General features: G+C 38.1%; 4 protein-coding genes and 1 pseudogene across 6 annotated transcripts; 3 read left to right on the top strand and 2 right to left on the bottom strand.

The window, feature by feature from the left end:
* Window positions 1-486: 486 nt before the first annotated feature.
* Window positions 487-3,240, bottom strand: LOC111792111 (succinate dehydrogenase subunit 7B, mitochondrial-like). Its single transcript, XM_023673446.1, has 4 exons — window positions 3,043-3,240; window positions 2,903-2,965; window positions 2,191-2,293; window positions 487-763 (listed from the first exon to the last, which is right to left on the bottom strand). The coding sequence occupies exons 1-4, from the start codon at window positions 3,097-3,099 to the stop codon at window positions 684-686; spliced, it is 303 nt and encodes a 100-aa protein (XP_023529214.1). The 5' UTR covers window positions 3,100-3,240; the 3' UTR covers window positions 487-683.
* A 199-nt stretch (window positions 3,241-3,439) lies between these two features.
* Window positions 3,440-6,609, top strand: LOC111792998 (uncharacterized protein At5g50100, chloroplastic). The gene is made up of 8 exons (XM_023674653.1): window positions 3,440-3,705; window positions 4,000-4,139; window positions 4,272-4,379; window positions 5,092-5,148; window positions 5,467-5,532; window positions 5,655-5,715; window positions 6,046-6,092; window positions 6,325-6,609. The coding sequence occupies exons 1-8, from the start codon at window positions 3,534-3,536 to the stop codon at window positions 6,361-6,363; spliced, it is 690 nt and encodes a 229-aa protein (XP_023530421.1). The 5' UTR covers window positions 3,440-3,533; the 3' UTR covers window positions 6,364-6,609.
* Window positions 6,610-6,795: 186 nt separating this feature from the next.
* On the bottom strand, window positions 6,796-11,317 carry LOC111792997 (calmodulin-binding protein 60 A-like). Of its 3 annotated transcripts, XR_002814868.1 has the most exons (8): window positions 10,653-11,315; window positions 9,846-9,912; window positions 9,436-9,488; window positions 8,776-9,272; window positions 8,540-8,700; window positions 8,209-8,412; window positions 7,441-8,110; window positions 6,796-7,062 (listed from the first exon to the last, which is right to left on the bottom strand). XR_002814868.1 is itself a non-coding variant. In XM_023674651.1 (7 exons), exons 1-7 carry the CDS (start codon window positions 10,820-10,822, stop codon window positions 7,571-7,573), a joined length of 1,692 nt encoding a protein of 563 aa, XP_023530419.1. In that variant the 5' UTR covers window positions 10,823-11,315; the 3' UTR covers window positions 6,796-7,570. The 3 variants fall into 3 exon arrangements, 2 of the variants coding, with proteins under 2 accessions (XP_023530419.1, XP_023530420.1); XM_023674651.1 differs by having other exon boundaries at window positions 6,796-8,110; XM_023674652.1 differs by lacking the exon at window positions 6,796-7,062 and having other exon boundaries at window positions 7,882-8,110; window positions 8,246-8,412; window positions 10,653-11,317.
* A 617-nt stretch (window positions 11,318-11,934) lies between these two features.
* LOC111793658 (peroxidase 41-like) lies at window positions 11,935-13,780 on the top strand. Its single transcript, XM_023675642.1, has one exon. The coding sequence runs from the start codon at window positions 12,604-12,606 to the stop codon at window positions 13,600-13,602; it is 999 nt and encodes a 332-aa protein (XP_023531410.1). The 5' UTR covers window positions 11,935-12,603; the 3' UTR covers window positions 13,603-13,780.
* A 1,724-nt stretch (window positions 13,781-15,504) lies between these two features.
* On the top strand, window positions 15,505-16,787 carry LOC111793613 (annotated as a pseudogene).
* Window positions 16,788-16,796: the final 9 nt, after the last annotated feature.

Below are 16,796 nucleotides of genomic sequence, written 5' to 3'. Positions count from 1 at the left end.
GTTAGACTGCTCTAACTCGGCCCGGTGTTGATGGAGAGATTATCTTGGAAGTTTGAGTTCAGTTTCTACCTTTGCTCCATCATTTATAATACATTATATACTATTTATCTTCTCCACATTAGATTCAAGTGAGAAAGGGAATGGGGTTTTCTTGGAAGAGGAATTGAATTGATCTGTCCCACCCACCATTCTTCTTGTCCTATTTTAAAAATATAAATGAGACAAATCATATCAATAATAAACACCAACCAATCTTACTTATATTTTTCAATTCATTTTTAATTGTTTGTTCATGTGGGTGTTGTGTTACTGCTAATGTAGTGGGTCCAATCTTCTTTTCAAGAAATTTGAATATATCAATTCTTCATTCAACATTCTAACAGTTTTTTCAAGGATAATCCCATCTCTCACAATCTTCAATAGTTTCAGCTCACCTCCCTCCATCATGTCAATTCTATTTCAAACTAAGGAGCAGGCAACACAAGGTTATAAAAGGTGCTCATAATGATAAAAATGTATCCTGTTATCCCTTAGGATGATCCAAAGTCTCAGGTCAAAAAAATATTATTGATGATTAAAACCTAACAGAATGGTGCTTCAAAAACAACCTTTATTTAGCACACAAATGAAAGCATTGGAAACTTTTGCCGGACATTTTAATTGCCACTGGATTCTTAATTCCATCATGTGCTTCCGCTAGCAGTCTTTGCCTGTCGAGCTTCTTCTCGCATGGTTGCTTTTACATAGATTTCATAGCAACATCCTGAAAAACATACAAATAACAAAGATCAGCTTCTTTTTTCTTTTATTATTATTATTATGGTTCTTGTTGTTGGGAGGGGTGGGTGAGACAAAATTCTCATTCCAAGATAACAGAAGAGATACAAAGAGAGGCAAGGAGATAGCCTTCCTACCATCAAGCATGGGGAGATTAAGGAGAAAGAAAGTCCCCATGATGATTGAAGATATCTTATCAAAACGTCTATATGACTTTGATCAAAGAAAGGTTACACGCTTTAAATTCTCTCAAATTATCTACCACTTTCCTCTAGAATTTCTATGTATGTTGTTAAAAAGTTTGTCATTAGTTTCAACCAAATGACCCATAAAACAGCTCTTGAAGCATTCATTCCCAAAAATATTTTCTTTCCTTTTAACCACCTTCACAAAATAATTTCAGGAAGAACGTATATCTTTATGGAAGCATCATTTTATGTTGAACATGCTCCATAACTGAAACCAACAATCTGCCGTACAAAAATAGCTCATAAAAATTGATCAATAGTCTCTTCAAAGAAAAGACGAGGTTGGCATGCTTGGGGATAGAAGTATGGTGTTGAATGTTGTCTTAAGTTATAACAAAGTTCAAAGTTGTTATGGACGGTAACATTGTACAAAAAAGAAAGAATCTTCTAATGACCAAAGATGACTTGGGGCGTAGAAACAGCAAAAACAAGAAATCAGAGATGTCTCATGTAATCATGCCAATTCACATAACATAGCCAGGTGCAAATGTGAAGCACTCAAAATTTACAAATTTTTAATTTTCTCCTTTGGATAATGGACAAATTAACTTCCCTACCCAAATTCTACTCATGGAAATAAAGTTTGTGGGGGAGATCAAATGTTCATCTATGAACTCAGTTAGCTCAGTGCATCATCCTACACAAACATTTTGTAGTGTATAGAAATTGTGAAGAAAATAAGCCACTTGTCTCGGTAATTACCACTTGATTCAATTACTAGGACTAAGTATCATCAACTTAAAATGAAATCTTTCATACTAGCTACTAAAGTTGAAAAGCTAGCACACCAATTAAATAAACAGAAAAAAATAGCTACTTAGTCTCAATCGACCTGTTGTTAGCAAGCTGCATCATGGATAGAACTCAAGGATAATGCCACTAAAGTCTAAAAGGCACTAATAATAATGTGGCAGTTGCCACAATCCTAAAATTGGGAAAGAACAAACTAGGTTTGGCTAAAAGCATGGAAAGTTTGAAATGCCGAAAGCCAATTTTCATTTCTAAGAAGCTTGCAAAGATATGAAAATCTCGTAACGACATACATCACTCAAAAGATCATTCAGCCACACACCATCCACATCAATGTTGCTATAATAGCAGATAGCAGCAAGGACCCACTGGACAAAGAAATAAGTATTTTATTTAATGGAAAAAAGACTCATACCAGCAACAACCACAATGGTCAGAACATCTCCAATTTTCTTGATTCTAGAGACACCTTTCTTGTGTGATCTGAACCGCCTTAGAGAAGGGTCCTCAGCTAATAACTGCAGACATTCAACATATTAAAACTCATTGCTTCACATACTTAGCAACTAAATTCCCTCACACAAATGCCAGAGGCGAACCAAAAATTAGATAGATATTTATTTACCCACGTGTAGAGGAATGTTCTTCGTGTGATGCAAGGAATAAATATTTTCAAACATAGTGCTTAAGAAAGTATCGCTACGGAAATCATACATGCTGAGTTTGAGAACATACTACATAATGCAAAGCAAACCCGTAATTTTCACCAATACTATGAACACATCACTTTTAACCAGGGTTTCAAGCCATTAGCACGGGATCACATTAGTTAAGAAAACAGCACGGCGACCTCCCATCCCCTCTAATTTCCTAGACCTAAATACAGGAGTTCGAACAGGTTCGAAAAGCTTCCATCTACACTAGGGTCGAAAGATTCAAATACAATAAAGCGAAAGGAACTAGATTACCAGCCATACAAGAAAAACTGAACATATAATTATGAGATATCAATTAACATAATGGAGCTGCGACGAGCTACAAGGAACTAATATCCCAAACCATGGAATAAACCGCTACAGGAACAATTAAAGATAGCAATTAACAAGGAGAAAGTAAAACATGCTTACAGCCTTTTCACGAGTTCCTGGCTCGACGTGGAATCCACGGCGCGAGAGTGATGAAGGATCCACCTGTTGGTCAACCAAACAACTCAAGAGATTGATTGAGAGAAAAAAATAAGCTAAAAGGCGATCGAAGGAGAAATAACCTGGGATTGAGATCGGAAATGAGAGGCAAAAGTGGTTTTGTTGAGCAAAAACGCCATTGTTCCTGAGTAGGAGATGCGAGAAGGAAGAGGAGAGCTGCGATGGTGAGATGAGGGAGAAATTTGGTAATGTAAAAACCTGAAAGGAAAGTGGGCTTCTTTCGCTGCAAACAGAAATGGATTCAGCCACTTTAACGCAATATGAATTGCCTTTAATTATGCCACTTTAAAATTACGTATTTCTATTATTATATTCGGTAAAAAAAAATTATATAAAAATATTTTATTTTTTTTTTCAATTTAAAATAATATTTATTAGCGATGAACTTATCGTACTAAATATTAGACAGAAACAGTGGAAATGGAAATGAAATACAAGTGGATATTGGATAGCCACGCGTTTAGACATGCAAGGAGGAAGCAGGGTGAGAATCAGCTTCTTCACCTTGGCGCAAGACTTCGAATGCAAACCACAAGAGGAGAAAGACTAGAACATGGCGTTTGGAGCAGCTGCCACTGCCACTGCCACTGCCATGGCATCTAAGTTTGCTGGAAGGATCGGTAATCCAATTCGGCTATCAACTTCTCGGCTTCCCAAGCTCCGCCTCCATCGCACTCCTTTGCTTCTTCCGCAACCGTTCTCCGCATTTCGGACCAATCAACCCCGTAAGATTCATTCGCCCTGCCTCTCTATTCGCGATCCTTTTACTTGTTTTTCCGATTGAAGATCTGCGAGTCATTTACAAGATGATAGACGTCTGTTTGAATGGCTAGAGCCAGAGAAGAGAAATGGCGAGATTAATTGCATGTTCATGTGTGCGCCTTTTGCAAATTGACTCGTGGTTTTAAACCTAATGGGTTTAGGGTGGTATTGTCTAAAGATTAGTCTCGTTCAATGAAATTAGCTTCTCTCGGAAAACAGCACACCATAATCTCCCTGAAGATTGATGAACAATGCAGGATTGAAATTCCAAATTTGCGCTATAAGTGAATCTGCAGTAGATCCTGTTTCTTCGAACAGAGAGCATGGAGAACGATCGCCTGAAAGTTGGAAGATCAAAATGCTCTATGATGGAGATTGCCCACTCTGCATGCGTGAGGTTGTACCGAGCCATCTTGTTTGCTTTTAAATTTAGCCTATGGAATCGCTCTTAGTAGAATTTGGCTTTTTTAAATTGTTGATCAATGCCCTTATTTGTATCTAATTCTCTGTGAGTTCTTGGTATTGCCAGGTTAATATGCTGAGGGAGAGGAATAAGCGATATGGCACAATCAAGTTTGTTGACATAAGTTCAGATGATTACACCCCAGAAGAAAATCAGGGCCTTGACTACAAAACCGTATGACGTTTTACTTCTGGCTTCTGAATGATTGAATATTGAGAGATCAAATATCTGAATTTTGAAAGTATTGATTGTGGTTCTTCTTCCTGTTATCTTTCTGAACATTACTTGATTGTGCCATATCATGAATTATCGATAACAGGCAGAAGAATCACAATCAATACTAACATTACTTGATTTTGAATAATACTAACACCATGAACTATCGATCCATCATTATTCTTGTTACGACCCAATTTTTGAGGTTTCGAGAAATCGAACCGTGATGAAAATACGGTCGTGACAGATTGGTATCAGAGCCAGACACCGGATGGTGTGCCAGCGAGGATGCTGGCCCCTAAAGGGGGTGGATTGTGAGATCCCATATTGGTTAGAGAGGGGAACGAAACATTCCTTATAAGGGTGTGGAAACCTCCTAGCATACGCATTTTAAAACCTTGAGAGGAAGCCCGAAAGGGAAAACTCAAAAAGGACAAAATCTGCTAGCTTGGGCGATTACAATTCTCATTTACTTCCTCAGTCTGCACTTATGAAATTCAAGGACCTATTGAAATGTGTAGTGTCTTTACAAATTTTTCTATTAAGAAAAAGTGGTTGTTATTGGACCAAAAAGAAATCAAACGAGTATTAGTTACTTTATTCTATTGCAATTTTTTTTCTCAGTCTCTAAGGAACAATTATGAAGTATTACACATCTATTGTCATTCAGGTTATGGGAAGAATCCATGCTATCCTTGCAGATGGTACCGTGGTCAAAGATGTGGAAGTATGCTCCTCTTTTTCCTTTCCTTTTCCTTTTCCTTTTCTTGTTCTTAAATTCAGTTATAAAATCATGATTATATTATATCATAGTTTTCTGTTGGGTCACTCGTTGTGCAACTCGATTATTGTAAGTAATACACCTTTTCCCTGCCATGTGAAGTATTTAAAATTTTGGCTTCTATAAACCTCGGGCTCGTTTTTCTCTCATCCATTGATCTTTTAAAACATATCTTGTTCAAATATTAGATGCTTGACAACCTTTAGAACACAGATTTACTCATAGATTGTCTCTGTTTGCCCCCCTACCGTGCTTCTTCTGCAGGTCTTTAGAAGACTTTATGAACAAGTTGGTCTTGGATGGGTATATGCTGTTACAAAATATGAACCAGTAAGTCTTCTCGAACTTATTTGAGCTTTCATCTGTCTGCTCCACCAGGCTCAATTTTTATCCCAGGACACCGATTTCTCAATGCCTTCACATTGTTGCTTATGAACAACTTATTTCCACAGGTTGGAACATTAGCCGACGCTGTATATGGTCTCTGGGCAAAATATCGTCTTCAATTGACAGGTGAAACATGACCGTGAGATTTTTAGATAATATAGTTTCTGTGTATATGAGACCCCAAATGGCTTGCGTACAGCAAGAAAAGTATAACTCCTTATGTATGCCTTACATCCATAGCAGTCTTCTTGTGCCTAGAACTTGTTGCGTGGTTAATGGATTTCCACACTTGGGAACTATCCACATAAATGCGTTTTTTGACTAATTCAAAATGCTGTCTACTCCTTCAAATATCAATTCGTAGCTGCATTAACAAAACTGACGAGTCTTGAAGTTCTTGATGGTTTTACAGCATGGTTGTGATCCTATTTCTTTGTCACTATGATATGGTTTCAGGTCGGCCACCGCTAGAAGATATTCTGGTTGCACGAAAGAAAAACAAGGTAAACTTTTGTGCTTTTTATGAATTCTGTCAGCTTTAACTTACAAGAATGAGATTCTCACAAGAAAGAAATGAAGAATTCTTCTTTGGCCTATCTTTTATTTATGGACTTAGAAGTGGACATGAAATAAAACAGGAATTTTTAAGAATTTATAAGCTTATCTTGGGCTTCTGGCCAAGGAATGATTGATCTTTATAAACATATACACATACATTCGGCGTTTTCTGCACAGGATGAAGTATGTAATGACAGCAAGGCTTGCAAGGCGTAATCCTTCTACACGGGATGACAATTGTCACTTGGTCATTGGATTATCAGAAAGGGAGAGAGCTAGCATACGTTTCTTTTACATTCCTGTATACATGGCTGCCTTATAGACTCGTGTAACAATACTTTACGTAGTCCACAGAATGTCAAATGTACTCTAAGTAGATATCATAGGCACTTCTTCCCAGCTCTCCTTGTACTCAACAATCTCGTTGCTTTTCCTAATGAAAGGTATTGATTTCTGCTTCTATTTATAACATCTTGCTGATTCAAGAAGCTAATAAACTCATCAAAGAAAACATTTGTTTACCGTAACGCCCTATCGGTCCTCCAGAAGAAAGCTAAAGTAAGGTTCAATATACTGAAAAGAAGAAGAAATAGTTCATAGACACTGAAAAGAGGAAAAAGAGAATTTTCTCAAGACATGAACTTCTTATAAAAAAAATTATATGCACTATTAAAAAAAACCTCCCATTCCCAATGTAAAAAACAGGCTGAAAGAGAGTTTGTTTTGTACAGAAATGTATAGCGTAAAGAACCAAAGATAAGTATCTTGAGCATTCCGATCAACCATCAACTGAGACCAGATACTTTCTGATAGTGTCGAAAATTGCTACATAATGTACACACGCTTGATCAGGGAGAAAATTCTTCTGGCTCAGATACGGGCACAGCAAGGCACCTAGAAAAAACTGCATAGCACCTAGAAAAAACTGCATAGCACCTAGAAAAAACTGCATAGCACCTAGAAAAAACTGCATAGCACCTAGAAAAAACTGCATAGCACCTAGAAAAAACTGCATAGCACCTAGAAAAAACTGCATAGCACCTAGAAAAAACTGCATAGCACCTAGAAAAAACTGCATAGCACCTAGAAAAAACTGCATAGCACCTAGAAAAAACTGCATAGCACCTAGAAAAAACTGCATAGCACCTAGAAAAAACTGCATAGCACCTAGAAAAAACTGCATAGCACCTAGAAAAAACTGCATAGCACCTAGAAAAAACTGCATAGCACCTAGAAAAAACTGCATAGCACCTAGAAAAAACTGCATAGCACCTAGAAAAAACTGCATAGCACCGTCTCCATACCAAATAACACGCACCACCCCGAGCTTCTCGTCATAACCGCACACATTTTAACCTGGACATCAGTGTGTTTTCCAGTATCAACCATAGTCCATTTTTTCTTTTCCACGACCACCTTTGTATCAATCAAATCTGCGTTTGTTTCTCCTAATAAACAAAAAGTACCATTGCAGCACACCATATACCTTAGTCCATCTAGTTTGTGCAACACCTTTTGGAGTAGCTCGTGATTCTAAAATCGAGCTACACTGGAAACCAGACTCTAAAACTTGCATATGATCCACATCGAAGAAAGATGAATTTAGCGGCTCGGAATCACAGATCAGGGAAGAGCTGGGATAGTTTGGGGAACATGGAATCTGATCATGTCTTACTACCATGGAATCAAAAGCCTGCAAAGCATGATCGTCCAAACCACTCACATTCTCAATAGATCCCATCGATGAAATTATGTCAGAAGAATAGGCATTGGATGGTGTGAAATCAAAGCCACTAAATTTTGGAGAAGCCAAATACTTGATACCATAAGAATGGTCCACCATCGGTGAGCTCGGGGTGTAAAGGAACTGAGAAGAGCTACCTACAAGAGAAGTTTCATCATCCATAGAATCAACTTGTTCCCAGTGTTCGTATGCGGAGATAACCAAGCTGTGAGCATCAGCCTGAGTTCAGAAAAAACGTTAACAAATCAGCTGAAAAGAATGTAAAACAACTGAAAAGAATAATACATGTATGTTTAGAAGAGACGGGAGATGAGTGCCTTTTCAGTTTCAGATAGCTTATCTATGGGAACGTACTGGTAATCTGAAAGTAGCCCCATCACTTGTCCTACAACATTAAAGACCACTCCGCTTTTCGGTTCCAAATCGTGAGGTTTGTACACATAAATCTTCTTATTGAGCACACATGTCTGCGCATGCTCAATTGTAGCTTCCCACATTTTGGTAGGCATGCCACCAAGAATCTGCTTTTTAAGACGAAAAAAAAACAGTAACGTCGCTTGCATATGGAATACTGCGGCTTAAATTCTACTAGCAAAGCCAAATTTTGCATAAAATGATAGATGTTACACGAGGAAAAGGTATTATTACATTACGAAGCCTTGAAGGTTGTACATAAAGTTGACTTAGGAAATCTTGCACCGTGTTGATTTTTTCTTGGCTCAGGCGCTTATGATACGCTCCATCTTTGCTAATTTTCTGCAATCTCCATACTTCATCTTGCAGAGATGGAGGATGGTGCTTCTTGTACACTGAACAAAATGGCAGAGGTTAGATTTAGAAAGGAACCATGCCCAGAAAATCAAATAATAAAGCTAAGTACTCACATTCGCCACGGTGATCCCTGACCACGAATGATGCAGTCTTTGCTTCTAGTATTCTCGTTTCATTATTGTCGTCTAAAATTCTTGCACCCAGCCTGAACCGACGGCTTCTAGTCCAGCTAGAATTATCAGTGAAAGAAATTTCACCTACCAAACCAATGCCATCTTTGAGGTTCACAAATGTATCTCCTGTAAGAAGTGATTTCTTTCCTTCCCTTTCTCTAACAATGTTGTTCTTAAACTCTTCTATAGTGTAATTATCAACTCCACTCTCAAAATCACCCTCCAGCACTACAATTTCCACTTTGGCTGAGGATTGTGGCTCAGTGTCAACAATCTTCCCACTATGGGTATCAATCAAAGCCACCTTCAAGTTGGAACCATCTCTTCCTTCAATGCGAGCTCCAGTAAATACCGGGAGAGATATATCAGTTATGAACTTCAATTGAAAGCATCTTGGCTCGGAAGAACAGATTTCTTTCCCTCCATTTTCATCATTCCTTGACATAAATCCATTGATATTTCATCAGCACCTCGAATATATTATCCATATATAGATGCTTTTGGATTTTAACGACTTATGATCACATTTCACCTCCTCTCTATTCCTTTGCACATTGGTCATATGCTTCAGCAATTAAACATAAAATCATGAAAAGTTACCTTTGCACATTGGTCATATGCTTTCTTAGTGCCAATTCAACCTCCTCCTTTACCTGTCAGCCACAACTAGCAAGCTTACAGCAAATGCTAAAATTTGCAACTCAAGGAATAGAAACATTAATGCATCTGTTGAAACATAAATTGAAAAGTCTACTTGGAGTATGTTATTATTGTTCAGACATGAAGGTAATTGAATAGGTCAGCATTCTAGAAATAGAAAGAGAGGTAGTCTTCATACCCTACGACACGTTAGAGGATTCGTGGACCTTATATTTTACGACAATCCTTTTTTTACCCAAAAGAATAGGAAAAGATCCTCAATAGTTTGGTAAATGCTTAGACTTCCATCACTATTCATAAATTTTCTACAGCAATGCTATGAACATATTTCTTTTGGTGATCATGCTTACCACTTTACGTATGAGTGGCTCCAATAACTTTTGCATTGATTGCGAGAACAAAGCATCCTGAACCACACTGTACATAAACAAACCATCATAACAAGTGATTAGAACAAATTAAATGTATTCAACGTATATACAAGAAATGGACATTCAAGACTCCAAGAGGCTGTGTTATAGCAGAGGCCACGACAAGAATCAAATGCCGGACTAATGTGCTGCCCCTGTCACAATTGCACTTCAACACGCCCTGAATGAGCATGACCGTGACACCCCCCATCCCAGTTGTCTTGGTCTTCCTAGTATGTGACCAGCTCTTCTCTGAGTCGTAACTAGTTTGAGTGAGTCCAACCAATCCCCCATTTCGTATATTCATCACAGAAGATCATGTTTGATAGCTTCATCAAGCGAACTTTATCCTTTAGGGGAATCTCAAACAAACTCAATTGCACAGCGGACACTCATTATGATTCCCCATATAAATGCATCATTTTACTCTCTCCTCAGAAAAGTCCCAAGAATTCACCCAAAAAAAGACTCAAACATGAATCATCAAGCTCTTGTACCAACTCAAGTAGGATAAATACAAACAGTTCTCTCAAAATTGAATTAAACCAATGAAGCCAGATCGCACCAAGTTCCTACTTCGGATTCTAACCTTCCAGCAAATGGAATTCAGGTTCAAAACATAAATCAGCATTGCTCATGAAACACACTCGAAATCCATATTGCAAGGAAGAATAACGGAACCCCAGTATAATCAAAGAGGAAACATCAAAAAATGAAGTAAGATAGAGAGAAAGAACAGTGCAGTACCGAAAGAAACTAAACTTTCTACGCTTATCATCGGGATTGTCACCATCCGCCGGAGCATCTCCATCATCTGGGTTTCTTTTCTGCGACGACATAGGAGGCAAGAAGACATACAGACACGGGATGAAGCGGTGGTATTGCCGAAGATTACAATGAACTAAAAAGACCAACATGCGGCGCGAGAGACAACAAAAGATATACAAATATGCGAATATATACAAACCCACATAAAGAAGCAAAAATTAATAGCGATCCACCAAAAAAAGAAAAAAATCTACAAAAAGAAAACCATCCGATCCCCTTCGATCTCCATCGAAGTTCTCCTAGCCTTCATCCAAATTCGGGGCTCTTGCCCTGAAACTCAATCGTAGTCGTCATTTTTCCCCTCAAAGCTTTCAGGGTCATTCTGAAAAACAAGAAACTGATGCTGTGACCAAGTCCCGCCGCGAATAAGAGGCGTATTAGCCAGAAGGGCAGCAGAAAAAAAGGAACGTTAGGTGGGGACTTTTCCGGTTGGGCAAAAGGCAAAGGGCCGGTGGATTGAGTAGCCAGTCAGAGAAAGCGGGAGCGTATGGGTGGCGAAATGAGCCCTGTAAACCGCGTCGAGCATCGGCGCTAAATGGACCCTTTTGCACGTCTTTCTGCCTCGGCCCGTAACATCGCTTTCCCTTACCAGATTTACCATACCATTATGCCCCCAAAGTGGGCCTACTCTCCTCAAAAACAATTATTAAATATGCCTCACTCTAATACTCAATATTTAAAATATGTAACTTTCAAATATATATATGTATATATAAATAATTATTTGACACAAATATATATTATAAAAAAAAATAAAAAAAAAAGGGTATAATTTACAAATTTAATATTTCAAAATTAGATAAAGTTGGAGGATTCAAGTCCCCCTTTGTTTTTTATTTAATAAAAATATAGTCAAATGCTTCATTAATTTTTTTTTCAATGATTTAAATATTTTTAAAATTTTAAAAGAAAAAAACGCAGTCTTACAAATTTTTAAAAGGGTTTTTATCATCAAAAAAATAATTTGAATTTGGTGAATAGTTATCTTTATAAGCATGCTACAATGGGTGGATTATTATCATAATATTTGTCACCAAATCATTAGTCAAAGAGTGATAGCAACGTAGGAATACTTCGGGGGCAAAAAAGTAAAAAGGAGACGTGAATCTCAACTCAAATTGGTCTCATTTCCACGAATCTTCCTTTGTACTTTCAATCTCACATCACTTATCACAAATCTTTAGACTTGGGAATGACACAAATACCCTCAGCTCTAAGAGCCCAAATTCGATAGTGCCAATCCCACGTGTTTCATTTCAACCATCACTCAAAGCCGTGCTTCAGTACTCCCAAATGTCATGTCATCATACAACCCTCACACTCCCAAATGGCAAAAATAACTCGAAACCCCTTATACTTGCTATCTACATAGTCAAGTCTATCCCATTGATAGGTGCACAAGTGTGTTTATACTCAACTCAACATATTTTTGGATCAAGTAATGACCTCGGCTCAACACAACATTGAACTAGTGTGAGATTCATCCTTGCAAGTTACCTTCTCAACCTAATCATGCCTCAATATCTGAACATTCATGTTGGTGAGTACCTATTTCAAATTATTGCTTTTACAAAGTTCTTAGTACGTTGAAGGTTATAGTAATTACAAGATGGTTAGATGATTGAGAAAGTACCTGAGTTTGGTTGTACCAATAATAGCATTAAATCTTGAAGGATGCTCCATCTCTAACCAATCTCCCAAAATCTCTCCCAGCCACTACTCCATCTCCTTTTTAACCCCCATTCATCCCCTCCGTTTTCCTCACACCGCAATTGCTTCCTTCTTCCTCCTCACCACACTACCACACACCCCTTCCACTTTTCCACATCCACAGGAAGCAGGTTTCCCCCCGCCTCCTTCCTCTACCGCCATGCCCTTCCTTCACTCTCCCGCTCTTCTTCTTCTTCTACTTTTCCTATCTCTTCCTTTCTCAGTTCAATCTCAGCTTTCTCTCGATTATTACCACAAGACTTGCCCCGATTTTGCACAGATCGTTCATGACACTGTTGCTCGCAAGCATGCTACTAGCCCTGTCACCGCCGCTGCATCTATGCGCCTTTTGTTCAGCGATTGTTTGGTTGGAGGCTGCGATGGCTCTGTTCTTGTTTCATCCAATGTCTTCAACCACGCCGAGCGCGATGCTGAAGTCAACCGCGATCTTCCTGGTGACGCCTTTGACGTCGTCACTCGAGCCAAGATCACCTTAGAGCTCTCCTGCCCTGGGATTGTCTCTTGCTCCGACGTGTTAGCGCAAGCGACTAGAGATCTCATCGCGGCCGCAGGCGGACCGTCGTACAAAGTTGAATTAGGGCGAGAAGATAGCCTCGTCTCCAAAGTTTCAGACGTGGAAGGTAACATTCCGAAACCGAATCAATCAATCGACGAGTTGATCAAGCTATACACAGCGAAAGGCTTCACGATTCAAGAAATGGTAGCGCTATATGGCGGACGCACGATCGGATTCTCAAATTGCAAGGAATTCAGCGACCGGCTGTTCAATTTCAGCAAAAACACACCAACAGATCCTGAGATTAATTCGAAATACGCGGAGGCGTTGAAGATGTCCTGCGCCGATTACGAGAAGAATCCAGCAAGTTCGGCGTACAGCGACCCTATAACGCCAGGGAAGTTCGACAACGTATACTACCAGAATCTGCTGAGAGGAATGGGACTGTTGGCGTCGGATCACGCGCTGGTGAATGATCCAAGGACAAGGAAATTCGTGGAGATGTATGCAGGAAACCAGGCATTATTCTTCAAGGATTTTGGAGAGGCGATGGAGAAGATGAGCGTTCGAGAGGTGAAAACTGGCGGGAAAGGAGAAGTGAGGACAAGATGCGATGCTTTCAATTCAATCAACCACCATTAGGCATTATGCCATTTTGGCTTTTCCTAAATAAGTCTTTAAGGGGATTTTTTTTCGTTTTTTTTCTTTTTTCTTTTTTCTTTGTAAGATTTATTTGGAAAAACATTGTAGAGAGTTTTATTGATGGAAGAGAGTGAGAGGAAGAGGAATATTTTTTTTGTAATTGTGGTTATTTCATGTTTTAATCAACTCAATTATCCTATTTTCTCTTTTATTATTATTATTATTATTTTTTTTTGCTATAGATGTGCTTTAAAAATAGTGAGATTAACAATTATACGTGTCAAATGGTATCCGAGTCAACATTGGATAGTGTGCCAGAGTTGCTAGTTGTGGGCTTTAGTTGTTAGAAATGGTATTCGAGTGGACATCATATGTGCTAGAGTTGCTAGTGGTGGACTTAAGTTGCTACAAATGGTATAGAATTTGACATTGAGTCAATGTGCGGTGGGCTTAAGTTATTACAAATGGTATAGAGTTTGACACTGAGTCGTGTTAGGAGGCTTGGTTTTGTATTGATAACCATAGGCTTAGTTTTGTATTGATGACCACATATATGCATCGTAAGAGGTTTAGCTTATTATGATATAACCATCTACTATATTAAATATATAGTTTCAATCTACTCAATCAAGACTAAGATTAATACAATAACTGTATATCAAATATATAGTTTCAATCTACTCAATCAAGACTAAGATTAATACAATAACTGTACTTACATCCTGTTATTAGAAATTGATTATCTTTATTTATTTTATTATTATTATTATTATTATTATTATTATTTTTATTTTTTTTTTTTGTCAGATCAAGTCATGAAAAACATTTAGATTTTTTTTTCTCTTTTTATCTATTTTTCATTTCTATATCCTTATTCTATTTTTTTTTTAATTCATAATTATTTGGTACAATTTTAAATAAAAAATATTTATAACCATTAACAAAAATAAATAATCAACAAACAAAAATGTTAACATTTTAACATTATTATAAAACTATTCTAGTTAACATTGTTATAAAACTATTTTAGTTTTTAAATGAAAAATAAAAAAAATTACATACAAATATAGAAATTCTCAATTTCAAAAATTCATTTCTTTAAAATTACTCAAAAGTATATATAGTCTATTAACATTATAACATTGAACGTTTCTTCAAAATAACATATATGTATAAATCATATTCATTAAACCTAACCAAATTTATAGGGAATTGTTTGTTAGTTTATTTATATTATATTCAATAATTCGTTAGTTTATTTATATTATAAAAAAAATATTTAAAAGTAGTATAAAGAATGCCAATAACTGGTTATTTTATTTATAATATAAACCATATATATATAAAAAAAAAAACTAAATATAATAATAAAATAGATGTGGTGTGGAGTAGGTTGAGTAAGACTTTATCACAACTATGGCAAAACCATGAATACATTAAACTAGTTTATACATTTTGTTTGGTTCCATTAAATCCGAGGGTTTTGTCCTACAAATCCAAAACCAAACCTAGTCAATTCAGGTATAGAAAAATTAACTCAACACAATCTCTATAATTCGAGTTGAGTTTGTTCGAGTAGTTGAATATACAGTTCTAATGTGAGAGTTGCTAGCAATGAGCTTGAGTTATTATAAATGGTATAGAGTCTTGAGTTATTACAAATGGTAGAGTCAGACATTTAGCACTGTGTTAGAGCTACTAGTGGTGGGCTTGAATTATTACAAATAGTATAGAGTCGAGGAATGCACGATTGAATGTCATACCATATAAGGAGATTATTGAGAGAGTACCTGAGTTGATTGAAGTGAAAATTTCTCCAATCTTAGATGCGTAACTATAGCATTCTTGCATTACCAAAAATAGCATTAAATCTTGAAGGATGCTCCATCTCTAACCAATCTCCCAAAATCTCTCCCATCCACTGCTCCATCTTCTTTTTAACCCCCATTCATCCCCTCCGTTTTCCTCACACTGCAATTGCTTCCTTCTTCCTCCTCCCCACACTACCACACACCCCTTCCACTTTTCCACATCCAGAGGAAGCAGGTTTCCCCCCGCCTCCTTCCTCTACCGCCATGCCCTTCCTTCACTCTCCCGCTCTTCTTCTTCTACTTTTCCTATCTCTTCCCTTCTCAGTTCAATCTCAGCTTTCTCTCGATTATTACCACAAGACTTGCCCCGATTTTGCACAAATCGTTCATGACACTGTTGCTCGCAAGCATGCTACTAGCCCTGTCACCGCCGCTGCATCTATGCGCCTTTTGTTCAGCGATTGTTTGGTTGGAGGCTGCGATGGCTCTGTTCTTGTTTCATCCAATGTCTTCAACCACGCCGAGCGCGATGCTGAAGTCAACCGCGATCTTCCTGGTGACGCCTTTGACGTCGTCACTCGAGCCAAGATCACCTTAGAGCTCTCCTGCCCTGGGATTGTCTCTTGCTCCGACGTGTTAGCGCAAGCGACTAGAGATCTCATCGCGGCCGCAGGCGGACCGTCGTACAAAGTTGAATTAGGGCGAGAAGATAGCCTCGTCTCCAAAGTTTCAGACGTGGAAGGTAACATTCCGAAACCGAATCAATCAATCGACGAGTTGATCAAGCTATACACAGCGAAAGGCTTCACGATTCAAGAAATGGTAGCGCTATATGGCGGACGCACGATCGGATTCTCAAATTGCAAGGAATTCAGCGACCGGCTGTTCAATTTCAGCAAAAACACACCAACAGATCCTGAGATTAATTCGAAATACGCTGAGGCGTTGAAGAAGTCCTGCGCCGATTACGAGAAGAATCCAGCGAGTTCGGCGTACAGCGACCCTGTAACACCAGGGAAGTTCGACAACGTATACTACCAGAATCTGCTGAGAGGAATGGGACTGTTGGCGTCCGATCACGCGCTGGTGAAGGATCCAAGGACAGAAATTCGTGGAGATGTATGCAGGAAACCAGACTTTATTCTTCAAGGATTTCGGACACGCGATGGAGAAGATGAGCGTTCGAGAGGTGAAAACTGGCGGGAAAGGAGAAGTGAGGATAAGATGCGATGCGTTCAATTCAATCAAACATTAGGCCATTTTTCTTTTTTTTTTTTCAAGATTGATTTGGGAAGTTTATTGATGGACGAGAGTGAAAGGAAGCCTGTAATTGTGGTTATTTCATGTTTTAATGAACTGAATTTTCTTCTTTTCTATTCCTTT

Source organism: Cucurbita pepo, chromosome LG04 (genome assembly GCF_002806865.2).
Source record: "Cucurbita pepo subsp. pepo cultivar mu-cu-16 chromosome LG04, ASM280686v2, whole genome shotgun sequence".
NCBI classification, from domain to species: domain Eukaryota; kingdom Viridiplantae; phylum Streptophyta; class Magnoliopsida; order Cucurbitales; family Cucurbitaceae; genus Cucurbita; species Cucurbita pepo.
Note: the sequence above shows the minus strand (reverse complement) of the source record. Positions and strands in the feature narration are given on the sequence as shown.

Excerpts from the sequence above, each read along its gene's own strand:
- LOC111792998 (XM_023674653.1), top strand. The coding sequence starts at position 3,534 with ATGGCGTTTGGAGCAGCTGCCACTGCCACTGCCACTGCCATGGCATCT. Across the intron at positions 4,140-4,271 it reads GCCCACTCTGCATGCGTGAG|GTTAATATGCTGAGGGAGAG; the intron begins GTTGTACCGAGC and ends TGGTATTGCCAG. Across the intron at positions 4,380-5,091 it reads AGGGCCTTGACTACAAAACC|GTTATGGGAAGAATCCATGC; the intron begins GTATGACGTTTT and ends ATTGTCATTCAG.
- LOC111792111 (XM_023673446.1), bottom strand. The coding sequence starts at position 3,099 with ATGGCGTTTTTGCTCAACAAAACCACTTTTGCCTCTCATTTCCGATCT. Across the intron at positions 2,966-3,042 it reads ATTTCCGATCTCAATCCCAG|GTGGATCCTTCATCACTCTC; the intron begins GTTATTTCTCCT and ends GTTGACCAACAG. Across the intron at positions 764-2,190 it reads GACCATTGTGGTTGTTGCTG|GATGTTGCTATGAAATCTAT; the intron begins GTATGAGTCTTT and ends TATGTTTTTCAG.
- LOC111792997 (XM_023674651.1), bottom strand. The coding sequence starts at position 10,822 with ATGTTGGTCTTTTTAGTTCATTGTAATCTTCGGCAATACCACCGCTTC. Across the intron at positions 9,273-9,435 it reads CATATGACCAATGTGCAAAG|GAATGATGAAAATGGAGGGA; the intron begins GTAACTTTTCAT and ends ATTTATGTCAAG. Across the intron at positions 8,111-8,208 it reads AGCTATCTGAAACTGAAAAG|GCTGATGCTCACAGCTTGGT; the intron begins GCACTCATCTCC and ends TTCTGAACTCAG.
- LOC111793658 (XM_023675642.1), top strand. The coding sequence starts at position 12,604 with ATGCCCTTCCTTCACTCTCCCGCTCTTCTTCTTCTTCTACTTTTCCTA.